The 21982-nt window shown below is 48.9% G+C and overlaps 1 protein-coding gene across 4 annotated transcripts in view; it reads right to left on the minus strand.

The window, feature by feature from the left end:
* Window positions 1–8305: 8305 nt before the first annotated feature.
* HNF4A (hepatocyte nuclear factor 4 alpha) overlaps window positions 8306–21982 on the minus strand; it is a 31786-nt gene continuing 18109 nt past the window's right edge. Inside the window, exons 7-10 of one of the 4 annotated variants that reach the window (XM_032263651.1) lie at window positions 20851–21006; window positions 17480–17716; window positions 12907–13089; window positions 8306–11619 (exon numbers count right to left, since the gene is read on the minus strand). In XM_032263651.1, the coding sequence (XP_032119542.1) occupies window positions 11477–11619; window positions 12907–13089; window positions 17480–17716; window positions 20851–21006 (719 nt within the window). In that variant the 3' untranslated portion in view covers window positions 8306–11476. Of the gene's footprint in view, window positions 11620–11748; window positions 12562–12881; window positions 13090–17479; window positions 17717–20850; window positions 21007–21982 lie in introns of those variants that run through there. The other 3 variants (XM_032263652.1, XM_032263653.1, XM_032263654.1) reach the window with 3 other exon arrangements.

Here is a 21982-nt window from a genome sequence, read left to right on the forward strand (position 1 = left end):
AGCACGAGCCACTTTCCTCTCAGCTGTATAGCAGGGCTAGTCCGTTTCACCTCCCCTGCAATCTCAGCAAGGTGAGCGGGTAAGGCCAGTAGCCAGCACACACAGCGCCTAGTAGATCCACAACAAATTTGCTAGAATCCCTTTCATTCACCAACTATATTGATCTTTTTTGTTTTTATTTTTTGAAACAGGGTCTCACTCTGTCTCCCAAGCTGAAGTGCAACGATGCAATTATGATTACCGAAGCCTCGAACTCCTGGGCTCAAGCAATCCTCCTGCCCCAGCCTCCAGAGTAGCTGGGGCTACAGGCTCACACCACCATGCCTGGCTAATTTGTCTTATATCTGCAGAGATGGGGGTCTCACTATGTTGCCCTGGTGGGTCTTGAACTCCTAGACACCCTAGGATTGCTCCAAGCAATCCTCCCACCTCAGCCTCCCAAAGTGCTGGGATTACAGGCGTGAGCCACCATGCCTAGCCCCATGTTGTTTGTTTCAGTAGTTTGCTTCTTTTTATTGCTGAGCAATCTTCTATTGACTTTTTTTTTCTTTGATAGACACAGGGTCTTGCTCTGTCATCTCGGCTGAAGTGCAGTGGCTTGATCATGGCTCACTGTAGCCTTGAACTTTTGGGGTCAAATGATTCTCCTGGCTCTGCCTCCAGAGTGGCTGGGACCACAGGTGTGTGCTATCACACCTGGCTATATTTTTTCTTTTTGAATTTTTTGTAGAGACAGGGGGTCTTGCTATGTTGCCCACGCTGGTCTTGAACTCCTGGCCTCAAGCCATTCTCCCTTTTCACCTCCCAAAGCTCTGGGATTACAGAAATAAGCACCGTGCCCAGCCCCATTGACTTTTAAAGTTCTCATCTATGCCTACGACTTGGACCTTTTAGCTCCAGCCCCAACTTTTCCCCAAGCTCTAGACACATATATCCAAAGAGTCCCTGGATGTTTAATTGGCATCTCAAACAGCACATCCAAAACCAAGCTCTTTGTTTTCTCACCCAAATTTGTAGCTTCTCTAGTCTTCCACTGTCAATGGACAGCACCACCCGCCCCAGGGTTACTTCTTCTCTTCACGCACCTTAGCAAGTTCTTTGCTCTTCTGCTTTCAAAACACTCCACTCTGACCGCCTCTCACCACCACCACCTGTATTCATGTTCTATTGCTGCATAACAAATTGCCACAAATGTAGATGCTTAAAACACTGCCCATTTGTTGGCTGGGTGTGGTGGCTCACGCCTGTAATCCCAGCACTGTGGGAGGCCGAGGTGGGTGGATCACCTGAGGTCAGGAGTTTGAGACCAGCCTGGCCAACATGGTGAAACCCCGTCTCTACTAAAAATACTGAATTAGCTGGGCATGGTGGTGCACGCCTGTAATCCCAGCTACTCGGGAGGCTGAGGCAGGAAAATCACTTGAACCCGGGAGGTGGAAGGTTGCAGTGAGCCCAGATCATGCCTTTGCACTCCAGCCTGGGCAAAAAGAGTGAAACTCCATTTCAAAAAAAGAAAGAAAGAAAAATTGCTGCCCATTTCTGATCTCACAGGTCTATAGAACAGCAGTCCGGATGTGGCGTGACTGGGTTCCCTGCTCCAGTTCTTAAACAACTGGGTTGGGTGCCTACCTGAGGGCTTAGGGAAGGATTCAGGCTCATTCATGCTGTTGCCTCCATTCAGTTCCTCATGGTTGTCGGACTGTCACCCTGTCACCATTTCCTTGCTGGTTGTTGGCCAGGGGTCTCTCAGCTTCTAGAGGCCACTTGCATTCCTTGCCATGTGGCCCCCTTTGTCTTCAAAGCCAGCAACAGAGACTCTCCCTTATGTGGAATCCTTCTCACATTTGTAATTTCATAGAAAGAGCCCAGTTCCCTTTAAGGCCTCACCTGATTAGGCCAGGCCCACCAAGGAATATCTCCCTATCAAAGAGTCAGCTGGTTTGGGACCTTAATTACATCTGCAAAATCTCTTCACAGGAGCACCTAGATTCATGCCTAATTGAATAACTCAAAGAAGGTGTGTACGCACCAAGGACAGGCATCTTGGGGGGGCATCTTAAAAATTCTGCCCACTAGCCTGGTGCAGTGGCTCGTGCCTGTAATCCCAGCACTTTGGGAGGCCAAAGAGGGCGGATCACAAAGTCAGGAGATCCAGACCAGCCTGGCCACATTGAAACCCTGTCTTTACTAAAAATACAAAAATTAGCTGGGTGTGGTGGCAGGCACCTGTAGTCCCGGCTACTCAGGAGACTGAAGCAGGAGAATTGCTTGAACCAGGAGGTGGAGGTTGCAGTGAGCTCAGATGGTGCCACTGCACTCCAGGCTGGGCAACAGAGTGAGACTTCATTTCAGAAAAAAAAAAAAAAAAAAAAAATTATTCCCACTACACAACCCTAGTCCATGCTGCCATTATCTTCCACCTAGACCACGGCACAGGCCACCTGTGGGCTTCTCTGCTTCCACTGTTGTTCCACATAGTCCATTCTCTATATAGCAGAGAGTGGCCCTTTCAAGCAGATCATATCACTTTTTTTTCTCAGACGGAGTCTTGCTCTATCACCAGACTGGAGTGCAGTGGCGCAATCTCAGCTCACTGCAACCTCCGCCTCCCAGGTTCAAGCAATTCTCCTGCCTCAGCCTCCCAAGTAGCTGGGATTACAGGCACACGCCACCACACCCAGCTAATTTTTGTATTTTTAATAGAGACTGGGTTTCACCATGTTGGCCAGTATGGTCTTGATTTCCTGAACTCGTGATCCGCCCGCCTCAGCTTCCCAAAGTGCTGGGATTACAGGTAGGAGCCACTGTAACTGGCTTCATATCGCTTCTCTACTCAAAAACAAAGAGCTTCCCACTATACCAATAAAATCCAAGATCTTTCTCATGGCCTGGAAGCGTCTCCCTGGTCTCACCCCTGCCCTCCTCTCAGACTCAAAAAAATGTTCAACACATCATAGGCACTCACTAAATATTTGTTGAATGAATGAATGCGTGAATGAAGGGCTCGGGATGGGTTCTTTTCTCTACTCCACTCCACCATCTTGGTGTGGATGTTACTACCTGGTCTAGTACCTGTATGTCTTCACTGGTCTCCCGGCTGACAGTTACTCCCCTTCCACTGTCTAACACAAAGTAGCCAGGGTGATGTTTTGAAGACACAGATCTGGCTAGGTGCAGTGGCTCACGCCTATAATCCCATGCCCTTTGGGAGGCCAAGCTGGGCGGATTGCTTGAGCTCAGGAGTTCGAGTCAAGCCTGGACAGCATGGCAAGACCCCGTCTCTACTGAAAATATATATATATAAAAAAAAAAGTTGTGCGTGCCTGTGGTCTCAGCTATCCAAGTAGGCCGAGGTAGAGGATCACTTGAGTCCAGAGGGTGGAGGTTGCAGTGAGCTGTGACTGTACCACTGCACTCCAGCCTGGGTGACAGAGGGAGAACCTGTCTAAAACAAATATATATCTATATATATACAGATCTGCCCACAACCTTCACTGCTTTCAAACCACCAGAGGGCCCGGTACGGTGGCTCACACCTGTAATCCTAGCACTTTGGGAGGCTGAGGTGGGCAGATCACTTGAGGTCAGGAGTTTGGAACCAGCCTGGCCAACATGGTGAAATCTCTTCTCTACTAAAAATACAAAAATTAGCTGGGCATGGTGGCGGGCGCCTGTCATTCCAGCTACTTGGGAGGCCAAGTCAGGAGAACTGCTTGAACCCAGGAGGTGGAGGTTGCAGTGAGCCAAGATCGCGTCACTGCACCCCAGCCTGGAGACAGAGCAAGGCTCCCTCTCAAACAAACAAACAAACAAACAGAAACCTCTAGTGGCTTCCTTCTCCCCAAAGGAAATCCCAGACTCCTCTGTCTAGTATTTGAGGTCCCCACTACCTGTATGCGGACCAGCTGTCCAAGTGAGCAAGCTTCCAGAAGTGGGATGAGGGCCTCCGGTGAAACTGGGGAAGTTTTAGAAACATACTGGAAAGTATTAAGTGATGCTGTCCCCAAAGTCTGCCCTTTACAGGTCTTCTCTCTGCAAACTTAAAGGACAAAGTCTCCCTTGGGTATGCGTATGCCTTTAACATCTCTGTACTATTTGCCAGTTTTCCCTTTTAATACAAAAGAAAGAGCAGAGCTTTCCCTGAGGCAATTCCACCTGGCAGCAGCTGGAGAACATTGTTTTTTCCCTAATTTTGCAATCACCTCTTATTTACGGCAAATGATGCTGGTGTACTATTGATGTCAGTGACCTGAAGTTTAAAGGGAATCACTGTGAACTGATTTAATAAAAAATAAGTCATGGAAGTTACAGCAGACCTTGGGCATGGAGAGGTCACGGTGGCCTGTGCACCGAGGTTGGAAAATGCCAGCCCCCCCCGCCCCATCCAGCGTTCCTGCTGCCTCCTCCCAATGCTGCTCACTCCTCAGCCTCGGGTGCACGTCTGTCTTGCCTCATTATTGCCTCTGAATCCTCCTTCAAAGCACACACCACTCCCTTTCCCACGGTGCAGTCACCTGGCCCTCCCTACCACCTCACCAGCTGTCGCCCTCGCCCCTTTGGCTCTTGTCGGCTGCTTCTTATTTCCCCCTGTCCTTGTGGAAACTGAAGCTCTAGGAGGGAGACGCCTCGGGCTATTGCTTCTCCATGATGGGGCGCTCAGCACAGGGCTTTGCCCGTCCACATTTGTCGTGATATGAACTTTCCACGGCTCACACTACTTCTGGGCCCACCACGCAGTGACGGAGTCACCAGTGTCTTCCCCATGTTGGCCCCCGGAGTCAGACAGTGAGCATCAGATCAGCGGCCACACCAGCTATGGAGTGTGACCAGCTGCGGACCTTGGGCAAGGCCCTTCCTGTCTCCTCCTCAGCCTGTATCCTCATTTCTTTTTCTTTTTCTTTTTTTTTTTTTTTTTTTGTGGCAGGGTCTCACTCTGTTGCCCAAGCTTGAGTGCCGTGGCATCTGAGCTCACTGCAACCTCTGTCTCCTGGGTTCAAGCAATTCTACTGCCTCAGCCTCCCAAGTAGCAGGGACTACAGGCATGTGCCACCACACCCAGCTATTTTTTTATACTTTTAGTAGAGACAGAATTTTACCATGTTGGCCAGGCTGGTCTCAATCTCCTGACCTCAGCTGATCCACCTGTCTCAGCCTCCCACAGTGCTGGGATTATAGGCGTGAGCCACGGTGCCCGGCCTTGTTTCCTCATTTGTGAAACAGCCGCAAGAATGATGACTGCAGAGGGTGTTGCGGGGATTAAATTATGTCTAGCCATGTTTGGCAAAGAGGAAGAGCCTAGTGAATGTCCTTGGCATCATGATTTGGTGTCTAGCTCCACCATCGTCAAATAGCTGCCTGGGATCCTGTGATTCAGATCCCTGAGATCATATCCTGGAATTTACATATGATACGTGGATTTGAGAAGCGCAGGTCAAAGGTCATCTGGGTTCCACAAATGAGGAAGTAGGACGATCTCACCAATGTGGGATGACAGAATATTCACACCACAGGGAACATTCTTTGGATTTTCAAGCAGCCTGTCAGCCAGGGTCCCTTCTACTTCTGGTCCCCACTCTGAGCAATGATGAGATGGTGGAGTAAGCAGCTTCCAGTAGTAGCATGGCCTGGGGACACAAGCTTTCAGAAGAGCTAAAGAGGTCAGCCCAGGCAACATAGCAAAACCTCTTCTCTACTAAAAAAAAAAAAAAAAATTAGCCAGGCTAATTTTTGCTGGCACACTGTGAGTACCCCAGCTACTCAAAAGGCTGGGGTGGGAGGATTGCTTGAGCTGTGGAAGCAGAGGTTGCAGAGAGCTATGATGGCACCACCGCTCTCCAGCCTGGGTGGAGAGAGACCCTGACTCAAAAAAAAAGAGGCACCTTCTTAGAAATTCCAAGTATTTTTTCCAATGTTTTATAGCAGAGAAAGAGGTTTAATTGTAGGGTCACCAAAAAAAAGACATGAGAGGGAACCTCAAATCTGTCTTCCCGAGAAGCTTGAGAATTGAGAATTCTCTCTTTTTTTTGAGATGGAGTCTCGCCCTGTTGCCCAGGCTGGAGTGCAGTGGTGCGATCTCGGCTCACTGCCCCCTCTGCCTCCACCTCCTGAGTAGCTGGGATTATAGGTGTGTGCCACCAGGCCTGGCTAATTTTTGTATTTTTAGTTGAGACAGGGTTTCACCATGTTGGCCAGGGTAGTCTTGAACTCCTGATCTCAGGTGATCCGCCCGCCTTGACGTCCTAAAATGCTGAAATTACAGGAGTGAATCACCATGCTCAGCCAAGAACTCCTATTTCTTAATCAGGCTACCTGGGTAGTAGAAGCATGGGCTCACGTCTTGGCCGGGGTCTCTAGCTGTGTGACCTTGGACAAGTTTCTTTCCCTTTCTGAACCTCAGTTTCATCATCTCTAAAACGGGAATTTTACTGTTTGCCACCTGAGCTGATGCTGTTTAGCAATTGAAATAGAAACCAAGCCTGAAGCTCTGTCTGCTTGTGCTGAGATTTGAGATAAACCGGGGCAAAGGGCTGATGAGGTGGAGGAGCCAAGGGTAGAGGAATTTATGGCAGCCCAGGGTTTATGGTTTTGATATGGATTTATTAAGCACAATTTAGGACTGAAATAGTCTCCTCTGGCCCCCACTCCCCCATGTCCCTGATGGCGGCGGCATGGACAAGGCCTCCATTGCAACGTTATCGAAAACATTTCCTGGTGCTGACGGGTAGAGGGAAGGCACAGGGGAAGGCGGGAGGGGCCCTAGGGATCAGGCAGACCGCGAACGGGTGCTCTGGAGGCTGGAGAGCTTAATGGTTAACCTCGTGCTAGAAAGGGGCACAAGAAGAGTTCACTTGTACTGCCCATGTAACGGGAGCTCTCACAGTTACTGTGATTTCATTCCATTGAATTTTGACATCTTTCCTGTAGGGAGCGATCATTCCCACTTTGCAGATGAGGCTCGGAGTGGTAGAGTGAACTGCCCAAGTTTACAGTGATCAGCAAGACGTGTGCCTCCCAGACCAGAACTTTTGTCTCCTCCTTTAAGGAAGAGCTAAAAGGATCACCCTGCTCTACCCTCATCCCCGATGAAGATGTCCCTGTATGCAGCCATCCCACAGTCCAGCTATTGCCAAATGCTGTGGTGTGCTGGTGAATGTTAACAACTGGCTCTCCAGGAACATAAGCCCTGCTCTGTATAGCTTGCTAGTCCTTGCAGTGTAAACACTCCAGCAATAGCCAATTTCAAGCTATCAGCATGACATTGGCAAACATTGAGTTGGAAAGAGAAGCTAGCAGTCAGCTCTAACAAGCCAGCTCCAGTACAATCCCGAGTGATGTGATGCCGTGGTCTGTGGTGGCTGAGACACAAGGCCACCTTCTATAATAGTTTAGCCATGGAGAGGACCTAAGTAGCTACAGGTCTGGCTGGAGATTCTCAAGTGCATCCCTTGCTTTTATTTTTTTTACTTATTATTTCTGTTTTGAGACAGGGTCTTGCTCTTTCACCCAGGCTGTAGTGCAGTTGTGTGTTCATAGCTCACTGCAGCCTCGAACTCATGGGGGGAAGCAATCCTTTCTCCTCAGCCTTCAGAGTAGCTGGCACTATAGGTGCACACCACCACACATGGCTAATTTTAAAATTTTCTGTAGAGATGGGGTCTCCCTATGTTGCTCTGGCTGGTCTCAAACTCCTGAGCTCAAGTGATCCTCCTGGCTCAGCCTCCCAAAGTGCTGGGGTTACAGATGTGAGCCGCTATGCACAGCCTTGTCCTTCGAAAAATAAAACAACAATAACAACAGCAAAATCATTTGCTTTTATGAAATGCCGCCAAGGCTGCTCATCTCCCAATCCTGGCAGATTGAGGTGGCCCAGAAAATGGCTCTGTCTTGGACCTTGGTGGAGGATGACAGACCCTTGGACCCTCTCGCCATGCTTCCAGATCTTTCCATTGTACTCTCCCTCACCACTCCCCTCTTCAGGAGGGGGAATCAACTTTCGTTCCTTCATACACTATGTGCTTGGAGTCAGGAGACCAGGGCTAGATGTTTACCTCTGCCTCTCAAGATAAATCACTTCCACAAGCCTCAGTCTCCTCATCTGGGAAGAGGGAATAATCACGTCTAACTGCTTACCTCTTGATGTGAAGACTGAAAAAATTATAATGGATACAAAAACATTCTGCACATCACAAAGAACTACAAAACCATTCTCATTCTTCCTTTAAAACATTTTTTTTAACCTCCAAGTAGAACCAGAAGACTCAGTCTTATTTCTGACACCTGGAAGAAAGAAAAGATACTCATCCAAGGACTTAGAAAACATATGCGCCATTTATTTTGTTTTATAAACTTTTGTTAAAACACACAAGAGTAAGAAATGTTTTTTTGTTTCTTTGCCCCATCAGGCGGCAGTGATGGGGGCTCAGGGGTCAGCACAGGACCTGATGACATTCACACCCACAGAAAGATGTGGGTCGGTCTGATGAGACCCAGCCCGCTTTGATAATTGCTTGATGCAAATGTCACAATTCATCTTAATCAGGGCAGATCGCAGAAAAATTTGGCAAAAAGTAATTGTCTTGGTCATGACAAGAGACAGAAGAGTGTTCCTTTCTGACCCTCTCCTCTCCTCTGGCCACTTTCAGGAGAGCCATGTGGATTTTAGAGGCTCCTGAGACCTGCCTGAAGATTGGGGTGTCTTGGTGCGGGAAGTGTTGTGCCCATGCTTATCCCCCCAGCAACCCTCTGTTAGTCCATCAGATTTTACGTTTTAGGACCACAATTCAGGTAGAAAAAAAAAAGAGAGAGATTTTTCTAATGTCGTGTCAGTTTAGAGTCAAAAAAGTAAACTTTGTGTTTCTCACATTACAATAAATTTATGAAAGTGGAATGGGTTTCTCATCCAGAAAGGGGTAGATTCCCAGCAGAGAACTGACCCCCTGCTCCAAAAGATTGCTCCCATGAAGGGCCACTGTGCCCACTGCACTCCATGGGACATTCTTATCTCAGCTTTGCTCCCGTGACAGAGGCCTGAGCAACACTGGAGGGAAGGGAGGAGGAACAGAGCGGAATGACCACAACACCCAGAAGTGGTTCCAGCTTCCCTGCCTTGCTGCAGACCAGGCTGAGCTGTCTGGCGGGGATTTCGGGGGCACTTAGTGAGGTGGTGGAGGAAGTCTTGGGAGCTCTGAGAGGCGTGCAGTCTCTCCTGGGACTGGGGGCTTGGCTGGGACTGCCCTGGGGGTGTGGCGACTCCTCTCTGACCCATCTCCCCAATACTTCTTCATGCCTCTTACACATAAAGAACAATCACTAATGGTGGGATTTCTGGGGACGGGGCACTGGCTCTACCCACTCAGAGGGGTCAGTGTTGATCGGAGGGGCAGAAGTCAGCCTAACAGTTCCCCTCCTACCTAATCACACCTCTAGCCCCAGGACGCATTCCTTTTGCTCACACTGGTCAGTGGCATTTTCCAGAATGTCCCCAAAGCCACCAAGATTTCACATGGATGACATGCTGGTCGCTCCATCGGGGGGTCTAATGTTTCCAGAATGCGCCTGGAGTGACGGTCCCCAGAGCAGGCCTCAAACCCAGGCCTGCTTAGTCCTCCCCTGCCCCGCCATGGGCACACTGTCCCACCCCCACACCAAGAGGCCAGATGACCCTGGCTCCCAGGAAACAGACCCCTGCCGCCCCTCCCCTAGACTTGGGGAGTGAAGAGAGAAAAGCTGTCAAGAGTCATGAATTCTTCTTAATATTTATCGGCAAACAGGATGCTCCACCCTAAGTGAATTTTGGTGCAGCCTCAGGCCAGTCTTAGTCCTGGGAGTGGGCAGGGCTCCCAGAAGAACGAGTGGTGGCTTCTGAGGCTGGCGAAGGGAACAAGAAGCTCCTCAACTTGATTACGGTGAGAACGAAGGTAGCCTTTGGAGAAGCTATTGAGCCACTGTAGTTAAGAGCTCCTGTTCTGATCCAGGGAGACCTGGGTTCAAGTCCTGACTCAGCCACTTCCTAGTTGTGTGAGTTTCAGAAAAAAATCACTTCACCTCTTTTGGCTCAGAGCATGTGTAGAACACAATTCCATCTTCCGTAACAATCGCTAGGGGGTGGTGGGGTGGGTGAGTGCTGGGGGAGGGGAGAATAAAAAACAAAAAGACAATCTCTAGGTTAATGGGGAGGAAGGGAGGATTAAATGAGACGGTGCACGTCATATGCCTTACAATAGTGCCTGGGAGTAAGGCAGAACTTGAGACCGGCCTTGGGAGATCATTGCTCCCGGATGTCACTCTGATGTGAAGGTTTACCCATCTGTCCTTGCCAGCCCCAAGCCTCATTACTCCCACCCGCATTATATCAGCCACCCTACCCAGCTCCCCGTCTCCCATCCTCTGCAGAACTGCTGTGTTCATTTCCCAGAAGCCCAGCTCCCTGCATACCCCTTGCAGCTGATCAGGACCTCAGCCTGGTATCCAGACCCTGCGCTCTCCAGCAGGCCCTCTCTCTCTCCATTGTCTCTCTCCCACATCATTCTTCCTCCAGCCTTGCTAGATCCTTCCTACCTCGAGGTCTTGGCTCAGGCTGTTCTTTGGAATGTCCCATCTCTCCTGCTCTACCGGCCAGAATTCTCCCCTTTCTCAAAGGCCTAGTACATGGTTTCCTTCTTTCTGATGCTTTTCCTCCCCACTCCAGCCTCCCTCCAGATTCCTGTTGCAGTTGCCAATCTGGGCATGTTTTCTCAGGTGAAAAGCCTGCAGAGATCCTCACCCCGAATACCCACCCAGGACCCTGAAGAAGGAGGGTGCCTGGGGGTTGGAGGAAGGCATCTTCCCTCGCCACAGCCTTCTATGCTCTGCCTGGCCCCAGTCAGTGCTTCCAACGTGTTACCAGAATGACTGGGGGAATCGTTTCCAAGTCTTCCTCAGCCTCTGGAGAGGTGGTGTTGGAGAAGACAGGATGGCGGAGGAAGTGAGAGCAGAGAGAGGGGGGCGTTTGAGGTGGGGGCAGCAGAAGGAGGAGGAGCGAGATGCCCCAAGTGCTGCGATTGGACCTAGCCTCACGGGGCTCTGTCTGGACACCATGGCTGGGGCTAGTAGAGGAGCACCAGGCTAGGGGAGAAGGGAGCTGGGTTTAAGTAAGGCCTCAAGTCATCTCCAGGCAGCTGTCCTTTGGGGTGAAGTCAGGGGTTGGACATGGATGAAGGTGAAGGCAGTGGCTTCAACATGAGAAAAGCTGTCCAAGGCAGTAGAGGACTTTCCAGTGGGGTCTCCCCAAGTCAAAATCTCGTTATCCAGAGCAGGGCGTCAAGGGTGGCAGTGGAATGTGGCCCTTAGGCTGTGCTCTCAGGCCCTTCATGCTTCCCATTCCTGCTCTGGGACTGGTCCTGGCGTCACGTCTTCCTTTGCCGTGACCACGTGATCACCAGGCGCTCTTGGAGGGGGCTGGGGGGAGCCAGCAGAGCCCCCAAGCCCCAGCGGCTTGCTAGATAACTTCCTGCTTGGTGATGGTTGGCTGGGGGATAGCGGAGAGGGGCTTGACGATCGTGGCGACAGCCCCTGGGAGGAGCTTATAAGGCTCAGACCCTGAGCCACCTGGTGGTGAAGGCTGTGGGGTCTCAGGGGTGGCTGGAAGGACAAACAGACAGACAGGGGCTACTCAAAATTCCGGCCTTTGGGGGAGTCAACGAAGAGCCCTGGGAAAGTTCTGCCCCCTCCCCCTCCTCCTCCCCTGCCCCTGCCCCTACCCCCGCCCCAACTTAATTTCTTACTCTATAAAATGAGAGAATTAATTAAACCAGATAATCCCTAAGGCCTTTTATGGCTCAGACCTTCTATGAGTCCCAGATGATAAAGCCTAAGTTGTATGAGGTCTGGACGTTCCTACCACCCATCTCCTCCATCATTTATTTGATATGCAGACTTGGACTGCTTCTCCCAAACCAAGCCCAGGACTGGCTGTCCCCAAGGGCAGTGGGATGGGTGACAGGGATATTCCTTCCTGGGAGAAGGAGCCGCAGTTGATGAGACCCAGGGCCAACTGGCTCAAAAAATATCATTTCTTGGAGAGTTAGGAGATGAGTAATGGAAACTCACTGGCCTCACTCTCACGGTAGGTGTGAGAATAACTTTGACCCAATTGACCAACTTTGTTCAATGGGCAACGGTCCCTAAGAACATCAGAAAAATGCCATCTCATCTCAGTGGACCACCTCATCCCATTGATAATCTTATTCTTTGAAGAGTTTTGCCCAGTGACAAGTTTGCACTTTGGAGGGTTCAGAGGATGGCCTAGCCCAGCAGACGTCCTGACCCAATGGATGAGCAGCTTTATTGCAGTGAACACTTTTACCTAATGGACAATGTCAACTAATGGAATTCTCACTCCAGAACATCCTCACCCAATGGACTACCTCATCCAGTGGATTACCTCATCCCAGCAAAGGCTGTCAATCACCTTACTGAATAAACAGCTCCAACCAACGGACAAACTTGCCCTTTGTTCCCTACCCTGGAGCCTGGAAAACGGTTGCATCCTGGTTCTACCTTCTAGACTCTGCCTTCTCCTGCCTCCTCTCTTTTTTTTTTTTTTTTTTCGTGGGGGGGGAACGGAGTTTCGCTCTTCTTACCCAGGCTGGAGTGCAATGGCGCAATCTTGGCTCACCGCAACCTCCGCCTCCTGGGTTCAGGCAATTCTCCTACCTCAGCTTCCTGAGTAGCTGGGATTACAGGTACGTGCCACCATGCCCAGCAAATGTTTTGTATTTTTAGTAGAGACGGGGTTTCACCGTGTTGACCAGGATGGTCTCGATCTCTTGACCTCGTGATCCACCCGCCTCGGCCTCCCAAAGTGCTGGGATTACAGGCTTGAGCCACCGCGCCCGGCCTGCCTCCTCTCTTAAGCCCCACCCTCACCTTTTGCAGAGTAGAGCCCCAGTTGCCCACCTGCCTGCCCCCTGGGCCGGGGCCACTCACAAATCTGTCCGTTGCTGAGGTGAGTGGGCATCGTGTTGGCAACAATGACGTTGGTTCCCATGTGTTCCTGCATCAGGTGAGGGTGCAGGGGGTGGTGGGCATGGGGTGCATCGCTGGAGGACCCTGCGGGTAAAGAAGGTCAATCAGGATGGAGCGTCTGGGATGCAGACCCCAGGCCTTGGGACGTCATCTTCCTCAGGTGTGGCCAATCAACCTGCCCATCCAACATCGGCAGTGCCTGTTGGGTACCTATTCCTGGGTTAGTAAACAGGGTGTACATTCCCATCCATAGCCTTCATGAGGGTGTTAAGAGAACTCCAACAAACCAAAAGAACAAAAGTGACTTGAAAGAAACAAGGTGCATATAAGGAAGCTCTGAGATCACTTAAATGTTCTAATGAGTAGGGTATTGGTCACACAGCAGCATAATAGATGTAGACAATGGCTCGCACAGCTCCTTGGCATGCAAGTCCTTCAACCATTTGGTCCTGCCTCACCTTTCAGCCTCATACCCCACCTCTCTGCTGCAGCCAAGCTGACCTACTTACAGCATCTATGCGTCCCCTGTGTCTTCCTGTCTCTATGCTTCTGCTCACACTGGTGATTCCATCAGAGATGTTTTTCCCCCCGACCCCCACTCCATGTCCATAAGCCCAAATCTCAGCTCACATACGTCCCCCCTTTAGAAGCCTCTTCTCCTCATTCTCCTTCCTTGGATTTCTCATAGTAATTTATCTGTAACACAACTTTTAGCAACGATCACTTCTTCTGCCTATTAGCATCACCATTTCAGATGTATTTTTCTTCTTTCTTTGAGGGCCTAGCAGATTGGAACACAGTGACTACTTCAAACTTGTGTCAGGGAGTAAAAATAACAGATGGGGTGTGGTTTAATAATAGCCTGTGGTGAGTAATATGACAATGATGGAATTTCAATGCTTGCAAGAGATCTCTACAGTACATCTATTTCAGTGATAACTAATGATTATTGATAATTAACAATTATCATGTGCCAGGTACTGTTGTATAGCACTTTTCATGTTTTACATAATTTAATCCTCACAGCAGTCCTGCAGGATGGTTACTATTATTAGCCCATTCTACAGATAAGACAACTGAGCCCGGAGAGATCTTACTCAAGTTTATCTGGCAACAGAGCACAGGCTCCTGATCTTGATCCCAATGACACCTGATTCATACTAACCCCATGTTCACAGGGTCAAAATGAGAATGAAATGAGCTATCACATGACAATGGTTCCCAACTGGGGATAATTTGGGCCCATCAGGAGACATTTGACAATATCTGAAGACATATTTGGTTGTCACCACTGGAGAAGTGCTGCTGGCATCTTATGGGTACAGGACAGAAATGCAGCTGAACAGTGCACAGGATAGCCCCATGCAACAAAGGATTGTCCAGTTCCAAGTATCAATCGGACGCATGTTGAGAAACCTCGCCCTTGCCTCGTCATCTGCAGTCAATGAAACGCCTCCAAAACCTCAAATTCAAGATCCCCACTTTGACTTCACCTTCTGTCCTTATAGCTCCCTTAACTTAGTACCATCACTGCAAAAATTCTTCAGCCCTACTGAGGCTGTCAATCCACTGGCACCCACTTTTCACTATCACCCCATCCTTTTTGTTGTTTTTGTTGAGATGGAGTCTCGCTCTGTCGCCCAGGCTGGAGTGCAGTGGCGCGATCTTGTCTCACTGCAACCTCTTCCCAGGCTCAAGTGATTCTCCTACCTCCGCCTCCTGAGTAGCTGGGGTTCCAGGCATATGCCACCATGCCTGGTTAATTTTTTTTGTATTTTTAGTAGAGATGGCGTTTCGCTATGCTGGCTAGGCTGGTCTTGAACTCCTAGCCTCAAGTGACCCACCTGCCTAATCTTCCCAAAGTGCTAGGATTACAGATGTAAGCCACCTCGCCTGGCCTCTATCTTAACTTTTCTTTGAGTGCAGCCAAGACTCCATGATCTATCATTCTAATCACTCCCTTGCAGCCATCCTAACTCCTTCATACTCGCCTTGGTATTCAAACCATTTCTAAGGGTTATCTACTCTATCTCCACTTTCCCACTCACTCTCTTTGAAGCACTTTCCAATCTGGTTTCCACTCTCCTAGCCCTCTGACACTGCTTTCAACACAATTGCCAAGAGCCTCCAGCTGCCAATCCAATGGGCTCTTTCCTTTCTCTTCCCCTCCTCCCTTCACCTCTCCTTTCTTCCCTCCTTCTGTCTCTCTGTAGAGTTTAACACCATTTAACACTCTGTCCTCCTTCAAACACGCTCTTCTCTTGGGTTCAGGAATTGCCCTGGTTTTCTCCTACCCCTCTGGCCAGCCTTCTTCCCTTCCCTCCATGGCTCCATCTTCCCTCTGACTCCACAGAGCTGCCTTTCATCTTGTGCTTGAGCAACAGACTCATACATTCAACTGCCTCCTCGATAACTTGGAGCTGTAACAGTCATCTCATGCTTGATGAAAGTCCACAATGAGGCTGGGCACGGGGGCGCACATGCCGGTAATCCCAGCACTTTGAGAGGCCAAGTCGGAAGGACTGCTTAAGGCCAGGTGTTCAAGACCAGCCTGGGCAACAGAGTGAGACCCCATCTCTACATAAAATAAAAATGAAAAATTAGCTGGGTATGGTGGCACACACCTGCAGTCCCAGCTATTCGAAAGGCTGGGGTGGAAGGCTCTTTTGAGTCTGGAAGGTTGAAGCTGCAGCGAGCTATGATTGAGCCACTGCACTCCAGCCTGGGTGACAGAGCAAGATCTTGTCTCAAAAAGAAAAGAAAAGGCCAGGCACGGTGGCTCACGCCTGTAATCCCAGCACTTTGGGAGACTGAGGTGGGTGGATCGCGAGGTCAAGAGATCGAGACCATTTGGTCAACATGGTGAAACTCCGTCTCTAATAAAAATACAAAAATTAGCTGGGCATAGTGGCACATGCCTATAGTCCCAGCTACTCGGGAGGCTAAGGCAGGAGAATTGCTTGAACCCAGGAGGCGGAGTTTGCAGTGAGCCGGGGTCGTGCCATTGCACTCAGCCTGGGTAACAAGAGTGAAACTAAATTCCGTCTCAAAAAAAAAAAAAAAGAAAAGAAAAAAAAGAAAAGAAAGTCCACAATGGATCTCTGGGGTCACCCCTCACTATCACCCCAGACCCAGCCTCAATTTGTTTATTCTGTTCTCCTCATCTCAATAAATTACTCCACCATCATTCCTGCTACTCAAAGCAAAAATGTAGACTTTGTCCTTGACTCTTTCTCTTCCTCTTACTTCCTACATCTGATCAATCAGCAAATCCTGTGGGTGGGGTCTTCCTCCAAAGACACGATCAGGTTATCATCACTGCTCCATTTCCATGGTTTAAGCCTCCATCATCCATCACGTGATTGGAGACAGTGACACTCAGGAATCTCTGCAATTCACTCTCTACCCAACAGTCAAAGTGGTTTGCTTAGAACATTAGTCTGGACCAGGCGTGGTGGCTCACACCTCTAATTCCAGCATGATGATCACTTGAGGTCAGGAGTTAGAGACCATCTTGGCCAATATGGGGAAACTCTGTCTCTGCTGAAAATATAAAAAAATGAGCCAGGTGTGGCGGTGGGCTCCTGTAATCCCAGCTACTTGGGAGGCTGAGGCAGGAGAATTGCTTGAACCTGGGAGGTGGAGGTTGCAGTGAGCTGAGATGGCGTCACTGCATGTCGGCCTGGATGATAGAGGAAGACTTTGTCTCAAAAATAAATAAACAAAGAAAATAATTAGTCTGTTTTTCACTCTCCTTACAATAGTTGCAATGAGAATAAAATCCAAATGAAGCTGTATGTTTATGATTTGGTTTCCGCCCAATCTCCATCTTCACCTCATACTTCTTTTCTATCTCACAGTCTTGCCCTTCTTTCTCAAACACACAGCTCTCTCCACTCTAGGGGCCTTGAAGTAGTTCCTTCTTCTTGAAATATTCCTCTCTTGGCTTTTAAGGCTCCCATTTCCTTTCAGCCATTAGGTCTTAGCACAAGAGTCACCACTTCAGAGAGGTCTCCTTTGGCCTCCCCTATCTAAAGAGGACCGCTTTTCAGTTAAACTCCATCATATTACCTGTTTATTTCAAAATTGTAAAATGTGAGCCTTTATACACATATGCATGGCCATATGTGCACATACACAGAAACACCACATCCACACATACTCACACACACACACACACACACAAACACACACACACACTCTCCTGGAGGGCAAAGATCTTGCTCTTTGCTGAATTGCCAGCACTTGGAACAGTGACTGGCACGTGCAAGGCTCTTGGCGCCTGAACAAAGAGACCATCGTCCTTGTTGCCATTTTTCTGGCGAGAAAACTGAGGCACAGACAGGTTAAGCAACTCTCCCAAAGCCACACAGTGGGGAAGCCAAGGAGCTGAGGGGTGAGCTCAGGTCTGTATGAGGCCTGTCTTGTGGAGAGTCCCCGCTGCAACCCCCCACTTCCTGGGCCTGGCACAGACCTCCCAACAGCATCTCCTGCAGCAGGTTGTCAATCTTGGCCATGCCGAAGAGCTTGATGAACTGGATCTGCTCGATCATCTGCCAGGTGATGCTCTGTAGGGTGGGCAGCAGCAGTAGCAGCTCTCCAAAGCGGCCGCGCGAGTCGTACTGGCGGTCATTGATGTAGTCCTCCAAGCTCACCTGCACCTGGGAACGCAGCCGCTTGATCTTCCCTGGATCACTCAGCCCCTTGGCATCTACAAAGGCAAGGGAGGGCAGCAGGGAGTCAAGACCCAGATGTCCCCTGACTTGTGTCACACAAGGAGTCTTCAGCAGGGTGGGCACAAGGATTCAGGGACCTCAACAACCGGGCATGCCAGCATGAACTGTGATTTCCTAGACACAGGCAGAAAAAGATTCCTGCCACATTTCCTAAGGGACTAAGCCAGAAGAGTGGGAAATGGGAGACGGAGGGCGAGACTTGAGGAATGTACCCAGCAAGCACCTAGCAACCTCCTCATCTTACACATGGGGAAACCGAGTCACAGTGCAAGGAAAGGGCTTGTCCTGTGTCACACAGCCAGTGGTTGTTTGCAGAGCCACGATGGGAACGTGGGGTTTTTGGCCACAGTTGAGGTCCTCTTATTCCGACCTCAAGCACCTGCTGCTTCTACCATGCTAGAACAGGCTCCCCTTCCCTGGTGCCTGTTTCCTATCATCTTAGGGACTCAGGTTAGGTTTCACCTCCTCCAGGAAGTCTCCATTCTACCCTCCTATGCCTGTATCCTGTGTTCCTCCTGTTTCCAAATCTCTGTGGCTCCTCCATCACTGCTGACCACACAGGATGTAATTGTTGTGCCGTCCAACTGTGAGCTCTGCGTGGGCAGGCATATGGCTTATTTGCCATTTTATGTTTTATTTTATTTTATTTTATTTTATTTTATTTTAGACTGAGTGTCCCTCTGTCGCCCAGGCTTGAGTACAGTGATGCGATCTCAGCTCACTGCAACCCCCACTTGGGCTCAAGTGGTTCTCCTGCCTTAGCCTCCTGAGCAGCTGGGATTACAGGCACACGCCACCACGCCCAGCTAATTTTTGTATTTTAGTAGAGATGGAGTTTCACCGTGTTAGCCATGCTGGTCTCGGACTCATGACCTCAAATAATCTGCCCGCCTCAGCCTCCCAAAGTGCTAGGATTACGGGTGTGAGCCACCACGCCTTTGCCATTTTAAACCCACCACCTAATACCATGCATAGTCAATATTTATTGAATAGGGCCAGACGCAGTGGCTCATGCCTGCAATCCCAGCACTTTGGGAGGCCAAGGCAGGAGGATTACTTGAGGCCAGGAATTTGAGACCAGCCTGGCCAACATGGTGAAACCCCATCTCTACTAATAATACAAAAATTAGCCTGTAATCCCAGCTACTACGGAGGCTGAGGTGGGAGAATTGCTTGAAACTGGAAGGTGGAGGTTGCAGTGAGCTGAAATGGTGCCACTGCACTCCAGCTTGGGTGACAGACAATATGTGTGTGCCTGTGTATATATATATATATATTTTTTTACATAAATGTAATATATATTTATACAGATAAATATATATTTAGATAAATATATATTATATTTAATATATATTTAGATAAATATATATTATATTTAATATATATTAATATATTTATTAATTTTATAAATAAATCAATATATTTATTTATTAATACATATTATATTTACTATATATATTTATTAATATATTTATTAATTTTATAAATAAATTAATATATTTATTTATTAATATATATTTTATATATATATATATATATATATATTTAGATGGGTGGAAGAATGAATGAAAAAAAATCAGTGACTAAATAGATCCTTAGCCTAGAAGGGAACTTAAGAGGTCATCCAATATTTAATCTCAACCTTCATGGAGGTAACGCATTTATTTCCCATTTCATGGACAAAGGAAGTGACAGAATGAACATTCACCCACATTTTTAGTGGGCTCTCTCCACTGAATCATGTTTGTTCATTATTTCATTCAGCCTACAAACATTTATTGAGCATCTCCTGCATGCCAGGCCTTGAACTAGGTCCCCGCCTCTTCAAATGGCTGGAGGCAGCTGCCTCTGACTCAGCGTCAGTGATCCTGCCCATTTTGCCGAGCGATTCTGCCAGTCCAGCCTCCTGCTGAGCACTATAGAGGATACAGGCTGGGCCAGGCTCTGGAGGGACCCGGAACTAGAAATCTCACCTTCTGGGAAGTGTGGGATAGCATGTGGTGGGTAAGAATGTGGGCTTGAGAGAGAGAGAAATTGGGATCGATAGGTGGTTGGAAGTTCAAGCTCCGCCATTTTCTGGTTATGTGACCTTGGGCAAGTTAACCATGCCTCAGTTTCCTTATCTGTAAAGTGGAGATAATAATTCCTACTTCACAGGTGTCATGTTGGTAAGCAAGATAATCCACAAAAAGTGTTTAAAAACAGCTTTTTAGTGAGCGTTCAATACATGCTGCTCATCTTCCTCTTTATCACTATATATATATATACATATTTTTTTTTTTGGACACAGAGTTTTGCTCTTGTGGCCCAGGCTGGAGTGCAGTGGTGCAATCTTGGCTCACTGCAACCTTCACCTCCTGGGTTCAAGCGATTCTCCTGCCTCAGCCTCTGGAGTAGCTGGGATTATAGGCACCCACTACCACACCTGGCTCATTTTTGTATTTTTAGTAGAGACAGTGTTTCACCACATTTACCAGACTGGTCTTGAACTCCTGGCCGCAGGTGACCCGCCTATTTCTGTCTCCCAAAGTGCTGGGATTACAGGTGTGAGCCACCACATCCGGCCTTTTCATCACTATTATTACTAGAGGTAATCTATCTGCGGTGTGGAGGACAGTGCCTGGCACACAGTAGGTCCCCTCTAACATGTAAGCAGGGAAGGCAAGCAAACCTCCAGGGTTCAGGCACCTTTGACAGTAGGAAACAAAAGCAGGTTTTGCGCAAAGGCTGATGACAAAGGCATTCTGTGTAAATGCAGATGCAAAAGTCAGTCAACAGAGTGGGGACAGGAGAGCCGAGAGCCACAGGGGAGGGTGGGAATGCTTTATCTTCAACCGATGAAGGCCAGGCTGGTCTTGAGCCCCTGACCTCAGGTGATCCATCCATCTCGGCTTCCCAAAGTGCTGGATTATAGGCATGAGCCACCACGCCTGGCCATATCCTCCCTGTGAACCTTGACTTGCTTGATGTGTTAAATGAAAATGGCCTCTCCTGGCTGTCGTTAACAGGAGATGAGGTTGTGAACTCAGTGTACATAACCCAATAGAAGAAGTCTGACAGAGGGTTCTGGAGAGAGAGTCAGGGATGGCTTAGGAGGTGTGCAGTGTACCTGGGTCAAAGAAGATGATGGCTTTGAGGTAGGCATACTCATTGTCATCGATCTGCAGCTCCTGGAAGGGCAGCACCAGCTCGTCAAGAATGCGCATGGACACCCGGCTCATCTCCGCCAGCTCTGGGCAGTGCCGAGGGACGATATAGTCATTGCCTGGATGGGTTGAGAAGGAGAGAGGATGGGAAGTCACCTTGGGTTGAGCCCTCTCCTCTAGTTTTGGTTTTTAAGTTGGGAAGATAGCTGGTGCCTGTGGGAGGAGGCCCTGCAGGAATGATCACTCCCATTTCATAGGTAAGGAAACTGAGGCGCAGATTCAGAAGGTGAGCTGCCTCGAGTCATCCAGCTGAGCTTGGAGCTTGGCTTTCTAAGACCCCTTTCACATGACCCAAGCTCCATTTACCAACATGATTCATAAGATTGATGATGTTCGAAGGCCACCTGGTGGGCACCAAAGCATCAAGGTGAAGGGACCAGATTCTGGAAGTGTACTGCCCTGCTTAAATGGCTCTGCCTCTGATAGCTGGGTATATTTGGATAAGTTACTCAGCCTTTCTGTGCGTCAGTTTTCTCATCTCTAAGATGAGGATGAATAATTGAGCTTCCCGCATAGCATTGTTGTTTTAAAATAGGTAGTCTTTGCAGAGCAGTGAGCACAGTCTCTGGCACACAGTGTGTGCCGTACAAGCATCTCAAATAATAAATATGCCATGAAGGCACAGGTGACATGGGCTGGGGCTTTGTGACGTTCCTGACCACCTCTTGCTCCTGCTCCAGAAAGAACATCAGAACGCATAGGTAGGCTGGGTGCGGTGGCTCATGCCTGTAATCCCAGCACTTTGGGAGACTGAGGCAGGCGGATCATTTGAGGCCAGGAGTTTGAGACCAGCCTGGCTAACATGGTGAAACCCTGTTTCTACTAAAAATACAAAAATTTGCTGGGTGTGATGGTATGTGCCTGTAGTCCCAGCTACTCCAGAGGCAGGAGAATTGCTTGAACCCGGCAGGCGGAGGCTGAAGTGAGCCGAGATCACACCATTGCACTCCAGCCTGAGTGACAGGGCAAGACTCTGTCTTAAAAAAAAAAAGATGCACAGATAATTCCAGGGACAACCCTGATTGTGCTCCGACT

Source organism: Sapajus apella, unplaced genomic scaffold, assembly GCF_009761245.1.
Source record: "Sapajus apella isolate SASKATOON/1434 unplaced genomic scaffold, GSC_monkey_1.0 scaffold137, whole genome shotgun sequence".
Classification (NCBI taxonomy): Eukaryota; Metazoa; Chordata; class Mammalia; order Primates; family Cebidae; genus Sapajus; species Sapajus apella.